The sequence below is a fragment of the Cyprinus carpio genome, chromosome B11, assembly GCF_018340385.1.
Source record: "Cyprinus carpio isolate SPL01 chromosome B11, ASM1834038v1, whole genome shotgun sequence".
NCBI lineage: Eukaryota > Metazoa > Chordata > Actinopteri > Cypriniformes > Cyprinidae > Cyprinus > Cyprinus carpio.
The window spans coordinates 13864674-13882078 of NC_056607.1; the positions used below are offsets into that span (position 1 = coordinate 13864674).

The following is a 17405-nucleotide window of genomic DNA, read 5'->3' on the forward strand; positions in this document are numbered from 1 at the left end:
TCTTCTTTTGTGTTTCGGAGAAAAAAGCCATACAGATTTGGAACTATAAGAGCTTCAGTAAATGCAGACAGAATTTAATTTCTTTGTCACCAATTTTTTTAACACTGCCTGTTTGCAGGACATTGTTTGAGAAAGTGTATTTATACCTAATTCAGTAGATATATACATGTAGATCTCTGCAAATGTATCTGAGCATATGATAAGCGTTCTTTAGCTTCTTTACACACATTTTGAGCACACATTCAAGCAAATGAATCTCTTTAGCTGCTTGTATGTCATCTGATATGCTGCTGTGAGTGGATACCATCCAAAAGTTTAACTTTCACTACAACATGGAGTGGCAGGACCTGGGAACGGTGTTGTCATGCGACATGTAATGTACTCATTAATGGGATCAGTTGTGCGTAATCAACCATTACTACATGAAAAAGGTACAGCCGTAAATCCACTGCCACGCTGGAGAACATCGCTTTTTGGTGGGCTTTGTGATTAAGCCAACGCAATTTGTCGGTAAAATAGGTCAATGTGTGAAAACATGTCATGAAGGAACCCTGTCCCCAAATCAATACACGACGTTCTATTTATGGTAAAAGGGTCACAAGGAGGAGCTGCCATAGCTGCATTGGGAGGGAGTGACATCATCAGGGCCTTATGAGTTTCAGAGTCAGTTGGCACTTAGTTTAGTTGCATATGACTTCCAACAGTCTCAAGACTTCTTTCCACTGAGAGTGAAAATCTCTTGTCGCTTTTGATCGTGCCAAATTCCACTCAGAGTGTCAAAGTCAACCATGTCCCTTGCCTTTCAAGCCCATGATTTATTATGCTCACTGTCATTTACTAATCACATCTAATTCTTCGCTATTGATAGTCATGGTGGAATGAGAGAAAAAAATATCTGAAAAGTATTATATACACTTCCTCACCACAAGCTTAATCAAAATGGTAAAAAACAACAACACACAAGCCAGTTTAAACAAGACCTGAATGGAGGCCACACAGCGTGGCTCTTTGATCACCAGGAGCTGGTCAATAATGCTAATGTGTTGTTCTGGACCAGCAAAGCCATTCATCAAATGGCCCTTAAGACTGGACAGCAATACAAAGCACAGTTTACCCCAGCTACAGGGCGGTTCCAGTAAAGCATATAAATAGAACATTTTTAAATAAACAAACGACATTAAATAAATACAAAACAAAGAACTTAAAACTTTTATTCACCAAGTGACTAACTCAATTAATCAAAGATTACAAAAGATTTATTTTTCAAATAAATACTGTTCTGTGAACTTTCTATTCATCAAAGAATCCTAAAATAATAATAATAATAATAATAATAATTTTCCACATTATTAAAGGCATAGTTCACCCAAAAATGAAAATTCTGTCATTAGTTACTCACCCACATGTCGTTCCAAACCTGTAAGACATTTGTTCATCTTCGGAACACAAATTAAGATATTTTTGATGAATTCCGAAGGCTCACTGTCCCTCCCATAGACAGCAAGGCTCCTAACACAATCAAGGCTCAGAAACCTAGCAAGGACATCGTTAAAATAATCCATCTGACATCAGTGTTTCAAACGTAATTTTATGAAGCTATGAGAACACTTGTTGTGCGGAAAGAAAACATAAATAACAACTTTATTCAACAATTCGTCTCCTGTGTGTCACCCTATAGTGCCATTTTGAAGAGTATCACATACGTAAACAATGTATACAATGCATGTATGTGGATACATTGTTTACGTTCAGATCAAAGCATAAACAATGTATCCATGTACAGGGTGATGAGGAGGAGATGAATTCATCAAAAATATCTTAATTTGTGTTCCGAAGATGAGCGAAGGTCTTAAGGGTTTGAAACAACATGAAGGTGAGTAATTAATGACAGAATATTCATTTTTGGGTGAACTGTCCCTTTTATCAGCACAGCTGTTTTAACATCAATAATAAGAAATGTTTCTTGGGCACAAATCAGCATATTATAATCATTTCTGAAGAATCATGTGACACTGAAGACTGGAGTACTAGCTGCTTAAAATTCAGCACTGCCATCACAGGAATGCATGACATTTAAAAAAAAAAAAATTTAAATAGAAAGTTATTTTAAATTATAATAATATTTCACAACATTACTGCTTGATTCAATTTTTGATTAAATAAATGCAGCCTTGGTGAGCATATGAGACAACTTTCCAAGTCTTGTCCACCCCAACAGATGGACAGACAGACACAGAAAATCAAGGAAGAAATACTGACACTGGAAGTCTGAGAAGTGTTAGCGTGCAGCAAGGCCTACTTCTCAGGACTGTGAAAAAAACAATGTGGTCTTACAAGCATATTTATCATTGTTGGTTTCGTCTCGACCAAAGCTATGAGTTTCCTTTTTTCTGCTTTCCCTTTGGTTCCACCAAAAAGCCTTTACGGCAGCCTTATTTTCATACTTAGCTTGCAAAATGCCAGAGGGACAAAGAGAGTCATTAATAACAGGCTCTAATCCATTCCTGCCGGTCTTCCCATTCTAAAGCCGGCCTGCTTGTCTGAAGCAGTCTGCCAGTTTGGTGAGCCACTGTGGTGCCACCACACAGTCTGCTGGCACTAGTTTGAGAAAAGTGAGCCGCCTTGACAACTAGCACGTAGAGGCGCCTCCTCGCCCTGCCCAAACCTCCCCACATACCACTACAGTGCCAGTAGCCTTGAGTCGACAACACTGGACTAAAAAAGACTATGCATACATACACAGTCACACACATGCATGGATATATACTAGCATCATGCTGAATAGATCACTGCCTGTAGTGACCATCATGGAAAAAGAAAAAAAATCTCTGGGGTTTTATATAAAGTGAGTTCTGGGGGTTTTATTAAAGAATTAATCGTTTTCAAAAACCCACATGAATGAGATGGTAAATAAATGGACTGTGGAATATGAATGCATTTTCTCTTGAATAAATCCAGTTTTTGTTTAACTCCAAGTACAATATGTATCATATTGCATCAACACAATTACTGTCTTCTTCAGTAGTACCTGTTGAGCGTTTTCAAGCTGGCATCTCCACCATGTGGCCTCCTTATAGGATTCCTGTTCCATATTCTGCAGCTCTCTAAGCACCTCACAATCCACAAGGCCACTATTCATAATTGGAGATCATCCAGGCCTCACTTACCACCCCACATTCTATTCCATCATTAGAAACCGGGTATTATCGTATTAGTCTTGGAATGTTCCTTTTCATGAGAACAGAGTTAACCATCCTCTGAGCCACATGCAAGGAGAGATATCGTGTATTCCAATAAGGCTTGGACTGACTGGCTTTAGTCTGGTCAAAATATTAACGATTTTAATGCTGAAGAAAAGCCAGTGAATCATTGAGTCATCTGTTTTCTCCATGATATCCGGCACGTATGCTTTGTATTGCCAACTGCAGTGAGTCTGCAAGCAAGCCAAGAAACTCAATTCAATTCTGTTTGTGCCCACTGAGATTGAAAATCCAAACATAAAAAAGAGAGAAAAATAAATAAATGATTTTCTGCATTTATTTATGCACAGTGTATTTGTTTAGCATTACTCTGGAAGACAACTGAAAGAGAGATAACCTATTTAATGCTAGTTTACTAGGCACACAAGGCTATTCATTATGTGTGCTGCTGCAGAAGAATGCACTCCAGAGACATGCTGCATGGACCACACAGCTCTGTATTTCATTTTGCCCACATATGTACTCATTATTTCTTATTCTTTTTTGGCTCAAACATTAGCCTATTATAGTTTTAAGCAAATCTGTCTGAAAGTATATGACTAAACAATGTTTTAAACTACAGTACACCACAAGGCCTTCATAATTGCAAAACAGCAGAAACAACACAGCATGAGGCAAAGCTTGACGTGTATGAAGGCAACAGACAGTTTCTGTGAATAAACAAGTGCTCTTTGAGAGGACACTGTCGGAGTGTACAAAATAAAACCACAGACAAGTGAGAAACAAATCATTGCTCAGGACGGGATGAATTTAGTATCTGCAGAATGTTGAACTTGGCATGAATTCGCTCAGACTATGGCCTGTATTAGTTGCTGTATATTTACTTTAGCCCTTCTAAAATGGAGATTAAAGAGAATCACTTCATATTTAGATTTAAACATCTTCAAGCAAACAGCAGGTGAGAATATGACGGTATCCTCTAGATGAACTCCTTTTCCTAAACAAAAGTTTAGCACAGAGTTGGTGAGAAGATATCCATCTCACAGCATGGAGCTCTAGATGTGCACAGTCTAAGAATAGCTTATTAGATTGTGTAATTTGCATTGCAGTGCTTGGGGCAACTAACATTTTACATTCTTAAGCTTGCGTAACTGAAGAATTTGGCTGGAATTTGACCAGCCATTGACGGTTTAATTATTTATAATCTATTTCAGTCTCCTATTCTTAAATGACTACTATGCTTGCGGCACCTAAGATATCACAGACATCAAACGTGGTAAAAGTGGCTTATCTAAATGTAATTTTCATAACTGATGTTGAAAAATAATGTTTTAGAGAAATCATTTTAGATAAATGTAGGCTATAAAATTTCTGATTACAGTAAAAGTCTTGACATTCTTCCCATCAAACCTGTGAAGATTTAAGTCTAAAACAAAAAAAAAAAAAGTCCTCTCTGCCTGTGGTGCATTTCAGAGGAGAGTGATAATGTAACATACATGCTACTGATCAGGGAAGTATTTGACAGTAATCCCAACAGGTTTGATGATATGTATGACATTAAACTTTTCTGAGACGGATTTTAGATGAATCTGCTCAATTTTAAATCTGAAAAGTCGTAATAAACCCAAAAATTTGGCACAGACAAATCCCAAATACTACTGTAGACTGTCAAAGTTTTGAATTATGTAGTGTTATCAAACAAAGCTCTGTAGATGTGTTGGCCCACCAAACAAACAATCCCACCAATAAATCCTGCTAATGGCAAACATTTGTTTCTCTAGTATCATTCATGTTGTTTAGCAGCAACTTAAAAACAGCAAAACAGTTAAAACTAACTGTTCATAGTTTGTATTTATTTTTCATATTCTGGCCTATTATTTTTTGGTCCTTTGCTCTCAAAGCTTTTACACTGCACTTTAAGCAACAAAATATTGTATGTTCAGGAAAATAGCTCTTTGGAGAGCACTCTACAAGAGGAAAGACCCGCATTGTCTGAAGAGCTGACAGCTGATATTAGCAAAGTACGTCATCCCAACTGTGAAGCGTCCATTACAGAAGATCCAGTCAAGGGGTGAACACATGCTCTTATCTTCTACCCTTCACCTACTTTCTTGTTTAATCTTAAATCACCATGAGAGAGGGGACTGGAAACATCATGTAGAGAGACCTTTTGTCAGCAACGGTTTCTTATTTTAGAATCCATTACTACTCTGCAAATCTATCCCCATGAAGGTAAGATACATTCCAAGAAAGACAGGCTTTATATGTACTATTGTCGCCCAATAATAAATCTCACAAAGATAAATCATCATATTTCACTTGAGAAAAACAATGTCAAAAGTCAAACGTCACTTTCAAAGTAACCATTAGTAACTCTACGTCTTATACAAGACATTACACCCAGCTAATTTATTTTTTAATTTTTTCCCCCTTTCAGAATGAAAGAACACAACCTTTCAAAAGTTCTCTTGAGCCACATGTGGAGTGCATCACTCTGAAGTAAAACCTTAACATACAGTGTAACAAGATCGTCTAAGTGAACTTTGTGAGGTCATATGACGGATCGGCAAATGACAAACTTTGTAGACTATACCCTTCATTGCATAGCACGGGGTCAACAGAGTGCGAACAACTGGAATCCTGCAGCAAAGACAGTCACAGTCTGACACAGATAGCAGCCCTAACCTTGCTTCGGCATGAGAGCCATCTATCAAAATCTACCGAAAAAGGCTTGAAGTGTAACAAATTCCTAACCCAGCACTAACCTCAAATGTCACTCAAGGTTAAAGAATTGCAATTTATATTGGCTTGCATGTCAATTTAATTCATCCATCACCAGTAGCGGTGCAACAGCTGTACTGCTATTTGATCCTGATTTCTTCACCAGAATCGAATGGTATTTGTGACAAAACATGCCCCGCTTTCTGTAAACCCCTTGTTCGTTATTTGCCAGCGGTAAGCACAGACTTGTAGAACTTCAGAAGACACATGCCCTGTTTCTTTTCTTTCGACCCGTGACGAACTGACACTGCATCCTGTCTACGCCTTTCAGTGGTCAGAGCATGAATCAAAACAGATGAATGAGATCTTTGGCTTGTTTGCGAGAGGAAAAAACATCCACATTCTGTCTTCTAAAGAAGATCGAGCCCCTAACATCTTTTCCACCTCAGCCCAGTTGTGCTTGAAGAAACCGTTCCATCAGCCACACCTCTTAATTCTTTGATTTTCAACTCTGAGAACTTGTAAGGTGTCCTGAAAGAAAGACAGGCGTGAGGAATCCGTCAAATGATCAGTGATGCCACAGAATAGTGATTGCAGCCTCTGAGGATCATGGGACTCCAACAAGGAGAATCCCAGTGGAGATGTGAGCTAATGACTGGCTGCTCAGAGATGCATGTGGAACAAGTTAACACCTAATGCTCGCTGAGTCTGAGCCGTTCCTAGTCGTTTCATTCTGGCGTTATCACTTTCAAGGGAGTGATGAATGTGCTGAGAGAAAAATGACGAGTGCTTCTCAATGGAGCAAGTGTGGGGGAGTGAGTGGGGGGGTATCTTTAGTTTTCAGAAATGACATCTATTCTGCTTCAAGTAGCGATGCAAAAAAAAAAAAGAGCTGGGAAAAAACACCTGGACAAGCTGAAATCTCCATTACGGCTAGGCAACATGAAATAAAAGTGTATCACTACTCCCCTGGGTCTCAGTAGGTGGGTAGACAGCTCCTATGGTACTTGTGATCCTAATCCTTAGCTAGTGCAGAGGAATCTTTATTTTCTGGCCACAGGGCTGTGAGCGTCGAGTCTGAGGACTTGACTTGTTGGCTTTACCGTGTGTCTGCTGTCACCAAGAGCACTTTGAGCTCTTTGTCACACTCCCACTCCCGATGTCAGGCTTTAGAGTGAACAATTCAGTATAAGAGGGTTTAATTTCACTGCTTAATGTTCTTTACTTTCCCAATTAGAGCCCAGACTGGAGGGTTGGCAAGAGCAGAGTAGTTAGGAGCTCAGCCATAAAAGCGTGCCATGGGTCACATGTGGATTGAAGCTGTCTGAAAATGGCTGCTAAAAAGGCTGTATTGTGTGCAAAAAGAAAGTCAAGAGGTTTGTATTACATTGCGGCCATGCTATTCTAAAATGTGTGTATGTGTCCGTCAGTATGAGATAATGCAGAAAATTGCTTGAACAAGTGTTGAAGGGGAGCTGTGGTACTGTAAGAGGCCACTTTAGTGGAACAGCACTACAGTCCATGGACATGGGATTACATGAATGCTCATGACTGAATACTTTATTGGGACAGATTGAGCACTAGAGCTGCGTCTAACATTGACTATGTTTACATGTACACGAATAATGCGATTATTTCCAATAATCGGAATAAGGACTTAATCTCATTATGATGTTTACATGTCAAGAGAAAAGCTCTTCACTCTCATTTACATGCAATTTCCATTATTCTTATTCTTCGCTACGAATTGTGGTTATTTTTTACTGCTATTAATCACATACCCCACTGCACAGCATAAATGATGGAGTCAGAAAGAGCAGGAGTGTTACTGGCCCCTGTTTTAATTTATTTACATCTAATGCAAAACATGTTTGTATGGTTGTATTCCATGCTTTTCCGGTGCCATAGAAATGTGATGGAAATTTGTTTGTCTACACAGCCGTCACATTCTACTCGCCGTTTCTGGATGAGGGTAAGGAACAGACTGGTGGCAGCCAGTTGTGTTTTTCCCAGAAATGCAATGCTTTCTTCCCCGTCATCGTTTCTAATCAGCGTATTATTACAGGTCTGCATCACGTCATTTATGTATGTCACTAGCACATGATTAAAATCAGCGTACGCCACCTATGTTAATACAATTATGCTTGTGTTTGTTTACATGAGATAAAGTTTAATCGCAATATTGCCAAAATCGAAATTATAATCGCATTAAGAGAGTGCATGTAAACGCACTCATTGTCTTTCATCTATTGTTCAAACTTCAGCACATTAACTGTAATTTGGTTTAGATATCAAATATAATTTCAAAAAGAGCTAGAAAAGTTCATTCAAAATTCCGCTGGCTCAAACAAACACAACTGCATCATAACATCAATATTAACGTTGATATATATATATATATATATATATATATATATATATATATATATATATATACTAAAAAAAAAAAAAAAAAAAAATGCAAATATAAAGTATTTTACACCTGAGACATATGGACCATAATCATCATCTCGAGGGAAAAAGAAAATCAGCAACATTTTACAATAATATCCTTTGCTCACAATACTTTTACAGCTTTTAGTAATCCTGGTTAGTGTTTATTTCTATATGTACTAATGCATTTTAACATTTCAAGTGGTATAAATTATATATACAACTATATATATTTAAAAAAGTATTCTATATTAATTTTATACATTTATTAATTTGTACACGTAAAGGGGTCTTGGAATGCGACTTGCAAGCTGTTTGAACTGAAATGTGTGTTGGCAGTATGTGAACACAACCCCACTATAATAATAAAGATCCAACCAGTGTTTTTTTTTTTTTTTTTTTTTATCTCATTAAATCATTTCCTCTTTCTCAAATCGAGTCGATCTCGGATGCCTATCTGTGTGACATCATAAAAGCGGCTAAAGTTTACCGTCTCTCAGAGAGTGGCTCGGAAGAGAGGGGCGGGTGAAGCAGAGTTAATTTGCATTTAAAGTGTAATGCAATAAAACAGCATGCTGTAGACAGAGCTGTTTTTGACAGGGTAAAAATGGTGTTGTTTTACACTAACATTGAGAAATTTTAACCAAACTGTTACAGACTTTTCATTAAGACCCTAAAGAATCATATCAACTTGTGGAAAATGGGCAACCGATGACCCGGGGGGAGTCAGAAAAAAAAAACATAATAAATGCTGCTAAAAACTTTGGAATATGACATCTCATTATATTTGCATTCTCATGTTAACGACATTGATATATAGTTAACAACAAAATTATCATGGGGGAAAATTTTTTAGTTTAGTTGTTTGAAAAGAGTCTCAGAGGACTGAAAGACTATGATGGGACAACTGTTTGTTTTGTTTTGTTTTATTTCAAGCTGACCATAAGCAGAAAAGTAACCCACGTTTGCTGTTAGCCAATTAGAGCTATCATTAAAAGCAGATGTGCCATTTGGAAATAATAGGAGCCACAGTGGTGTCTGTGCATTGTGATGATTTCTTTGCTGGAGCCTTGTCTATGTGTAAGGTAGTCAGGTCCAGGAATTCAAAAGAGAATCCATTGTCCTTTACTCCTTTCCTCAACCTCTATATCATCAGACCATGGTTGTCTTTTTGGTAGTGAGAATTTGGTATTGAGATTACATCAAACCCCAGCCTTAATCTTCTGCCTATGAATGTGCCATCACTTCACTGTCTCCAAATAATTCAAACCCAAAGCTGTGGTTGGAAGCAAAAGTTAGGTTGGGAATTATTCATAGCATTATTATTTACGTTTTGTCCTCCTCAAGTGTCGTCTGCTGTAGCATTTTAGAATCACCAGCTTTGAGGGATTTTCCGTTTATAATGTCTAAAATTTGGATACCATAAATGATACGCTCATGCAGAAAGACATATTTCACCCGAAGGGAAACTGTGCTGTATCGTTGCAGAGCCATAAATAAACTGTTGTGGATCTGGATCGCACAGCCACATTCCTGAGGAGCGTATGAGTAATGTTTACCACTGTAAAACCTGCTCGCTCTCTTTCATCAGACTCAAGCTCATGAGAACTTCTCAACAGGTGGAGAGTCTGCACTTAATCAGGTTTGCCAAAGCAAACACTTTGTCTTTCATCGACAATGCTATGTAGCTTAAAATACTTTCACCAAGAAAAGTCCCCCAGTGCCGTTGCATTTGTTTGTGTCCATTTGATGTTTGTGTTTATGGGTATGCATAATATTTTTGTCTGGCTTTCTAGGTACATTTTTAAACTACTGGGAAAAAAAAATCTGTAAGTGGAGAAAGACAAAAACATGTTCATATTAAAGACATATTCCCTTAAAACAACTCTTAATATCAGTATTAATATGCTGCTTCTCAAATGAATTTATTATGTTTTAAGATCATTTGTGGATTATTGTGGAAAGGAAAACAAGTCATGTTTTGCAGTGTATATTCAATATGTCTGCTATGGTTACAAATGTATTCCTATAGTTCACACTTCTAACTCCATATTCTATAGATTGTGTGGTCAGATTACAATTTGGGAAAAACGAGTATTGTTTGAAGAGTTAGAGCCCCTAACCATGAACATGCCTCCTATTATGTCTTACTGAGTATTCTGCTACCATTTCAAATGAACACGTTCTGCGAACAAGACCCTGTGTGTCTCCAGAGGGTCCCCGTCTCATGCAGCTCTAAACGAAATCAGATCTGCCTTTATAAAGGGCATTTCTGCTAAAGGAACCTGGCTTGCTTCGTTTACTTACAGCACCTCCCTGGGAGGAAATGTAATATTGTTAGTAAAACGATCTCAATTCTCGGACAAGAAGCCAATGCCATCACAAGCATAAATAAATTGGTATGTTGTCAATATTTTGACAGACGTCACATCGAAGAATCGTTATCTGTTGAAATCGCTACCGAAGACTTAATTGAAACATGCGTAATTACGCGCTCCTTCATAGCGAGGTGTATGCATAAAGTGTTAGTGGAGTTGTGAAAGTAAATGCGAGACAGATCTTTCATCTGCAGGTCTTATGACCTACTGCAACCCAGAACGTAAACGGATACCGCAGCATCCTGGCGAAAACATCTTTCACAAATCAATTCATTACTCCCGACTCTCAGCAGTTTAAAAAGCCCCTCTTTCTTGCATCAACCCATCCCCCGATCACTGACCACAGTCCTGACATTGTCTCACGCAGCAGTATCAGCTTTCCCCTGCCAGAGAGATAAATGGCTGGATGAATTGAAGGCAGACCTCGATCAAAACAGCTTATGTATAATACAGAAAAACCACCGTCAATAACCTTGTTTCATCTTAAATGATTTTATATTGTTTTCTTCTAACATTTTCTTCTAAATATAGCCTTGGGTCTCACAACTCTTGAAAGTCTTTATAAAGTGATTCAATATTATGAACTGCATCCTAACTAGGGTTGAGCAAAATTTAGAAGTAAAAATTGGCTCCCTTGCAATTAATGAGTCTGAATTGGAATTGTGTAATGGCCACATATATATCCATCTATGTATATCTATATTTATGTAATGCAATAACATTTTACAACAAGGTTGAACTTTGTTTGAAATACTTTTGCAGAATTTATATATCCTGGTTAATGATACATTTTATATGCACTAATACAGCTTAACATTTCAAGAGGCATAATGCATTATACATTAATGTATAATATTTAGGATATGCATAAATATATACATTTAATATAAATAAAATAAAGAATTATACATAAATACATTTAGAAGTATATTTTATTATATCTGTTTTACATACTGCGCAAAAATCTTAGGCCCCTAGTATTTTCACGAACTAAAAAAAATGTCAGTTTTATGACATCTCACCCATTCTGCTTTTTACTTCCTGCCCTCCATCTGAATTTTGCACATCAAGAGAATCGTATGATTGCAAACAAGCTACTGTGATAATCCAGAGAGATTTTTGTTTGCACAATGAGTCTGACAACAGCCAGTCTGTCTGGAATGACATGAAGAAACAGAACAAACTGAGACAGACTAAATCCAGAAGAACTGTGGCAAAGTCTCCAAAATGCTCAAAAGACCTACCTACAAAGCTACAGTACTGTTAAAAGTTTTAGGCACTTGTGTAAAAATGCTGTAAAATGAGGATGCTGTCAAAAAATGTCATAAATAGATTTTCTTTTTCAATTAACTTCTATTAACTAAATTAAATTAACATTTGGTGTGACCATCATTTGCATTTAAAGCAGCTTTTGTCCTACAGAAGGTGCACTTGTGCACAGTTTTTCAGATGTGTGGAGCACTTGTTGTCAGTCTTCTTGTGCAAACAAAAATCTCACTGGATTATAACAATTGATGGTAAAATGACTGTTTCGAATTGTAAACTGATATTTTCTACTGACACACTACAGCAAAAGATAGAAATAACTGACTTTAAACCTTTTTTTAACTGGTAAAAATACTAGTGGCCTACGACTTTTGAATAGTAGTGTATATATTAATCATTTGTATATTTACAAATTAAAATTACCCTAACAAATGCTATAAAATGATGTTCATTTGTTGATTCATGACATCTGTCTATCTATGTATCCATCCATCCATCCAAGCGACCTGATGTTAAGGTGGTTGAGCTTTCAGGAAATAATTTGGTGTATTTCTGCTTAATTTCAAACATATCCAGCCATTTCCACATCCTCAAAACACATCAAGGAAGAGCTAATCATCAAACTCTTCGTCATAGTTTTCTCTAGCCCTAAGAGTGCTGATCCAAGGTCAGCACTGGTGCCTCTTTAACATTATTTGGCTCATAGGACCATAAATGGCGAGACAAGATCGGAGAAATTATAGTACATTAGCACTCTAGCACCCAGATTTGCAATCAGGTCCTGCTGTCGTAAAATATTATGAAATATTACTCAATGCATTAATATTCACTAAGGCTTTATGAATATGAGCTAAATGCTCAGTGATTACGATCATTATTCTCTCTGTTAGGAGTAAAAGTCTTTTAGCAAAACAGTGACAGTGTGACGTGAAAGGCTTTAACAAGTTCCTTTTTACAGCTTGTTTGATTTGACTAGGAGCCTCTCCGTTAGTCACTCACAATTACATAGTTTATAAACCAAGGTGTTTACAGAAATACCTCAAGTCCGAGCAGACGATTGGGATATTAAAATCCACAGCATTCAGTAAATTACTCATATGTGTATAATTATATAAGTTCTTTAATTTAGAGTAGACCGTTCAACGATTTATCGGCAGGTGCTTCAGAGGAAGGATTGTGACCGTACTCATTAACTGGCATTGAATGCATATCGGCAGTGCGCCGCCCTGCTAGTGCTCGCAATGAGCGGCTATTATCACAGCTCATCCCGGCCTAGACGGGGAGCCGGTGTGGTAATTACAGCCAGGCTTACGGAGAGGCTGAGCGAGTGTGTGCGTGTCTGTCTGTGCGAGTGGGTGTAGAGGAGGGGGGAGTCTGAAACACAGGTGGGCGTTTTATTGTGTCGTCTGTGTCAGCGTGGAGCCTGTCTGCAGGCTGTCGTTGCCGTGGGAACGCGACCCGCCGTTGGGCAAAACGCGAGCTCCTGCTGTAGAGCGAGTTGAATTACAGGTGAGGTAGGCTGAAGGAGAGGAGCACTGGGGTTTGGATAAGAAACGATCAATACGCTCACATGCTGTGAAAGGGCCAGATTACATTGATGCTGCACAGGGATACTGTAAAGGGTGGGGGGGGGGCGTCCCCCCCCCCCCCCCCCCCCCACATGTTTGAGTTGCCTAGGATATCACAGTGAAACCACAACATCAACAGCAGGCCATTTCTAGAGCTTCAGCACTCCAGCTTGGTAGGAAATATTCTGTTATATTGTATACAATGCACTCTTATATTGCAATAATTTCAAACTCAATCTTCAAACTAATGCAGAAACAACAAAGACAGTATATTTTTAATATTTGTTTAATGGCATCTTTTTACTGAAGGCAAGCATCACTACTACAGTAGTTGATATCTCTAGGAAATTGTTATTTTTTCCTAATATTTAACCACTGACTACAGCCATTCAACATTACAGTATTAAAAGTAGCAACTTCTAATTTAAGTAAACTTAAAACAATCTTCACATAAATCCATTATAATAAATGCCATATTTACCTGTGCCCTTCAGCAAGTAGGAAATGTACAGAAATATGGTAAAGTTACTGCTGAGTGTGACACGGATCTGACACGCTTGCTCATAGTTTCATTTAGGGCTGTGCGATATGGACAAAAAAAAACTATCGCAATTTCTTTGATCAATTTTGCGATTTTGATTTTAATCATGATTTTGACACGTAGACAGACATGTTTTACAGTCATAAATGAATTCAGTATGAATTTGAAACATATTTCCAAATGAAAACCAATTAGAGCTTTATCAAAAAGTTGTAACATGTCTCTAGAACAGACATAAGTCAAAATAATCACTAAGTAAAGGTGTTACAAAATGTCTAGACATATGGCAAATAAATAAAAAAATAAATAAATCCCGTGTCCAGGGATTTTTTTTCTTTTTTGCCATGCATTGGTCATAGAGCTCATTGATATTAATTATTTTCGCACCTTTCTATTTCTAACCTTTTCTGTTCACATCATTCGCATCTTTTTCCGCGTGCAGTGTGAACGCTCTGATCCGTTAACATGGGCATGTGCCCAGTCTGTTCTGTTCTCTCGCTCCATTTAGGCACGCTGCATTCTGATTTGATTGGATAGCATACTGCAGGAGGTTGGGGCCATGGAAAATCCTGCTATAAAGTGATCTAGAAATTGCACACACTTAAATCGTGATTTTATGACGATTTTGATTAATCGCACAGCCCTAGTTTCATTCACGCTTTAATATGAAATGATACAGGCTACAGCGTGCCACCATATTTGTGTGTGCAGTTGAAGAGCATGCACTACGAGCACAGTATAATGGCTGACAGGTCAGGAAAATTTATTTTTACTGACATATGGCCTGACAAAAACCTCATCTGACCACAGTTCATTGATCTCCGATGTTCTACTGAAGCTCCCTCATCACCTGTACCATTTCCGCGCTCATTTGACGAGTGCATGCCTAAAAAGTCTCCAGTTTGATGTGGTCGTTCTGCGTATAAATAAATGCAATTCTTGTCAAGAAAAAAGAGACAGAAGCAGCAGTTGTGAGTGGAATGCACAACCCTAGCTCTGCCCCTGCGTTAATTGTGTTAAATATTTTAACGCCATTAATGTGAAAAAAAATATCCTGCGTTAACACACCAATTTTGACAGCTCTAAAAATATGACAATATGGGAACATGAGTACTGAAAATAAGACAGATATCCAAAAGACACAGCGCAAACAAAGTCTTTTCCACTTCTCAGTACTCAGGAGCAGCTTTGACCTAAAAATGAAAAGAGTTTTGTGCAACACGACAAGACATTAGCAGAAGATTGTGCTTACCTCTGCAAACAGTTCCATTCTCCACTGCCTCGTGACCCGCTTTACACATACAGCGGCCAATAGGGACCATCCACTCTCCATCTCCATTACAGTACAGTTTAATGGGAACGTCAACCTCCTCTGCGTTAGGGATGCACTCTCCCCTCGCCGACACCAGTGAGGTGCTCTCTGCTCCCGAATGCGTCTCCTGAAATGCTGCTCCGTTCCGAATAGTGCGAGGACACTTCCGGTAGAACACCCGCACAGCGATTAACGACATGCACCCTCCATAGTCCTGGAAAGCTAGATAGAAACCGTTACGGGAGACTGGGCCAAAACTGCGAACCTCTGTGTTAATCTTCATCACACGTCCGCCCAGGTCTACTTGAGAGAAACTCTCATCTGCCGCAATGGTATCCACCTTGATCCAAGGGTTTTCCATCCATGGAGGATGGACTTTAGTGGCTGTGTCAGAGTCTGATTCATAGTAGTAGAGGTTGAAAGTTTCCTTGCAGGAACCAGGGACTCCTGGGATGCTACTGCAGTCGCGCACTGAGAACTTCATCTCCACGTGAATGCGCTGAGCCCCTCTTCTTCGGATATACTTGGTACGCACCCAGTTATTTTGGTTGGCGTGGAAGACATTACACACCTGATAGGTACGAATGGTGTTCATGTTCTCATCATAACCACTCACTTCTTCCCACTATAAAGAGAGAAAACAAGAAAGCAAAGGTTTAAAGATGGATTTTACATGCAACTTTTTACTTTGGCCTTTAGACCAAGAGAAATGAAATGATGGTTAAAATGATTTACATTTCAAATAAAAACACAACCAAATTAATATGCAGCTTCAATTTTGGGGGAATGCTTTATTTATTATCATGGTTAATCATTAGCCTAATTAATCTATTCATATAAATTCTATACACATCTTACCCCACACAACTGGCTTTTGGTTTACAAATGGTCAGTCCCTTCTTAAACATTTAGATAGATTGTGCAATGACCTGACAGCAGAAAATATCATGTTATAGACACGTTTACATCTCTGCATCAGATCTCTGAAGGGCTTTACGAGCACCTGAGCCATTTTCAGCTTCTTTCCCCATATGCACGGGCCAAATTACTGAGCACAGGAGGAATGAGGTGGGAAAGAGAGCAAAATTCTCCTGCTAGTCTGCCAACAGGCCCTGGCACTAGGTATACAGAGGGCTGTCTTTGGCTTGGGTTTTCTATAGACCCCCATGTGACAGTGCCAAGTGATTCTGGTCTCTATTTATTTTTATCTCTCTTACTCGCTTTCTTGCGCTGTATAAAAAGTATTTACTATTAATATAGCTTACACAGAGATAAAGAAAAGTTTATACACTTTGATGTTTACACAGTCATTTATTTTTTTGTTGTGCTGCCTCTTTTGTGTCTTCAGGCAGCTTAAAAATTAAGCCAGCATTAGCATAATTAAATTATTTCATTTACAACGAGAAAACAACAGAGCATAGTTAAACAAATATGCTGATACAACTGTTAAACTAGAAAAAAAAGGCAAATAGTAATAATAATAATAATAATAATAATAATAATAAAAAGAAGAAGAAATTAGTTAAAGAGATAGTTTACCCAAAAATTCTCACCATCATTAATTTTAAATCAGAAGAATGTTGGTAACCAAACAGCTTTAGAAACATATTAGAATTCCAAAGAAAAGAGAAGAGAATTTACCTTCAGTTGACCTAGTGATCATTAACGTAACAACTCAGAGTACTGCATAAAAAACTCCATCCCACTAAACATTACAAATGTAAGATAATCAAATTATACGGAGAGCCAGTTGATAGAGTGAAAGAGACTTCTTGTAAAATTTACAAGTATATATTGTGCACACTAAAGCATGAAGGGTACATGCACCAGGGACTTCACTGCTCTGCCTAAATTGACTCCAGATGACTCCATTGCGGTTTTCAGCCAACTTGCCTGTGATCAAGCCACAGGCTTTCAGTCCTAAACAACTCAAACAGCAGTCACAGAAGTCTTGACCTTGTCCAACAGGGAAAGCCCTTTTCTTCA

At 38.2% G+C, this 17405-nt stretch overlaps 1 protein-coding gene across 4 annotated transcripts in view; it reads right to left on the reverse strand.

Annotated features, from left to right (window-relative positions):
• Nucleotides 1–17405, reverse strand: part of LOC109072068 (ephrin type-B receptor 2) — a 145314-nt gene that overhangs the window by 56532 nt on the left and 71377 nt on the right. For all 4 annotated transcript variants that reach the window (XM_042734029.1, XM_042734028.1, XM_042734031.1 and 1 more), the window contains exon 3: nt 15360–16044. In XM_042734029.1, coding sequence (XP_042589963.1) covers nt 15360–16044 — 685 coding nt within the window. The remainder of the gene's footprint in view (nt 1–15359; nt 16045–17405) is intronic.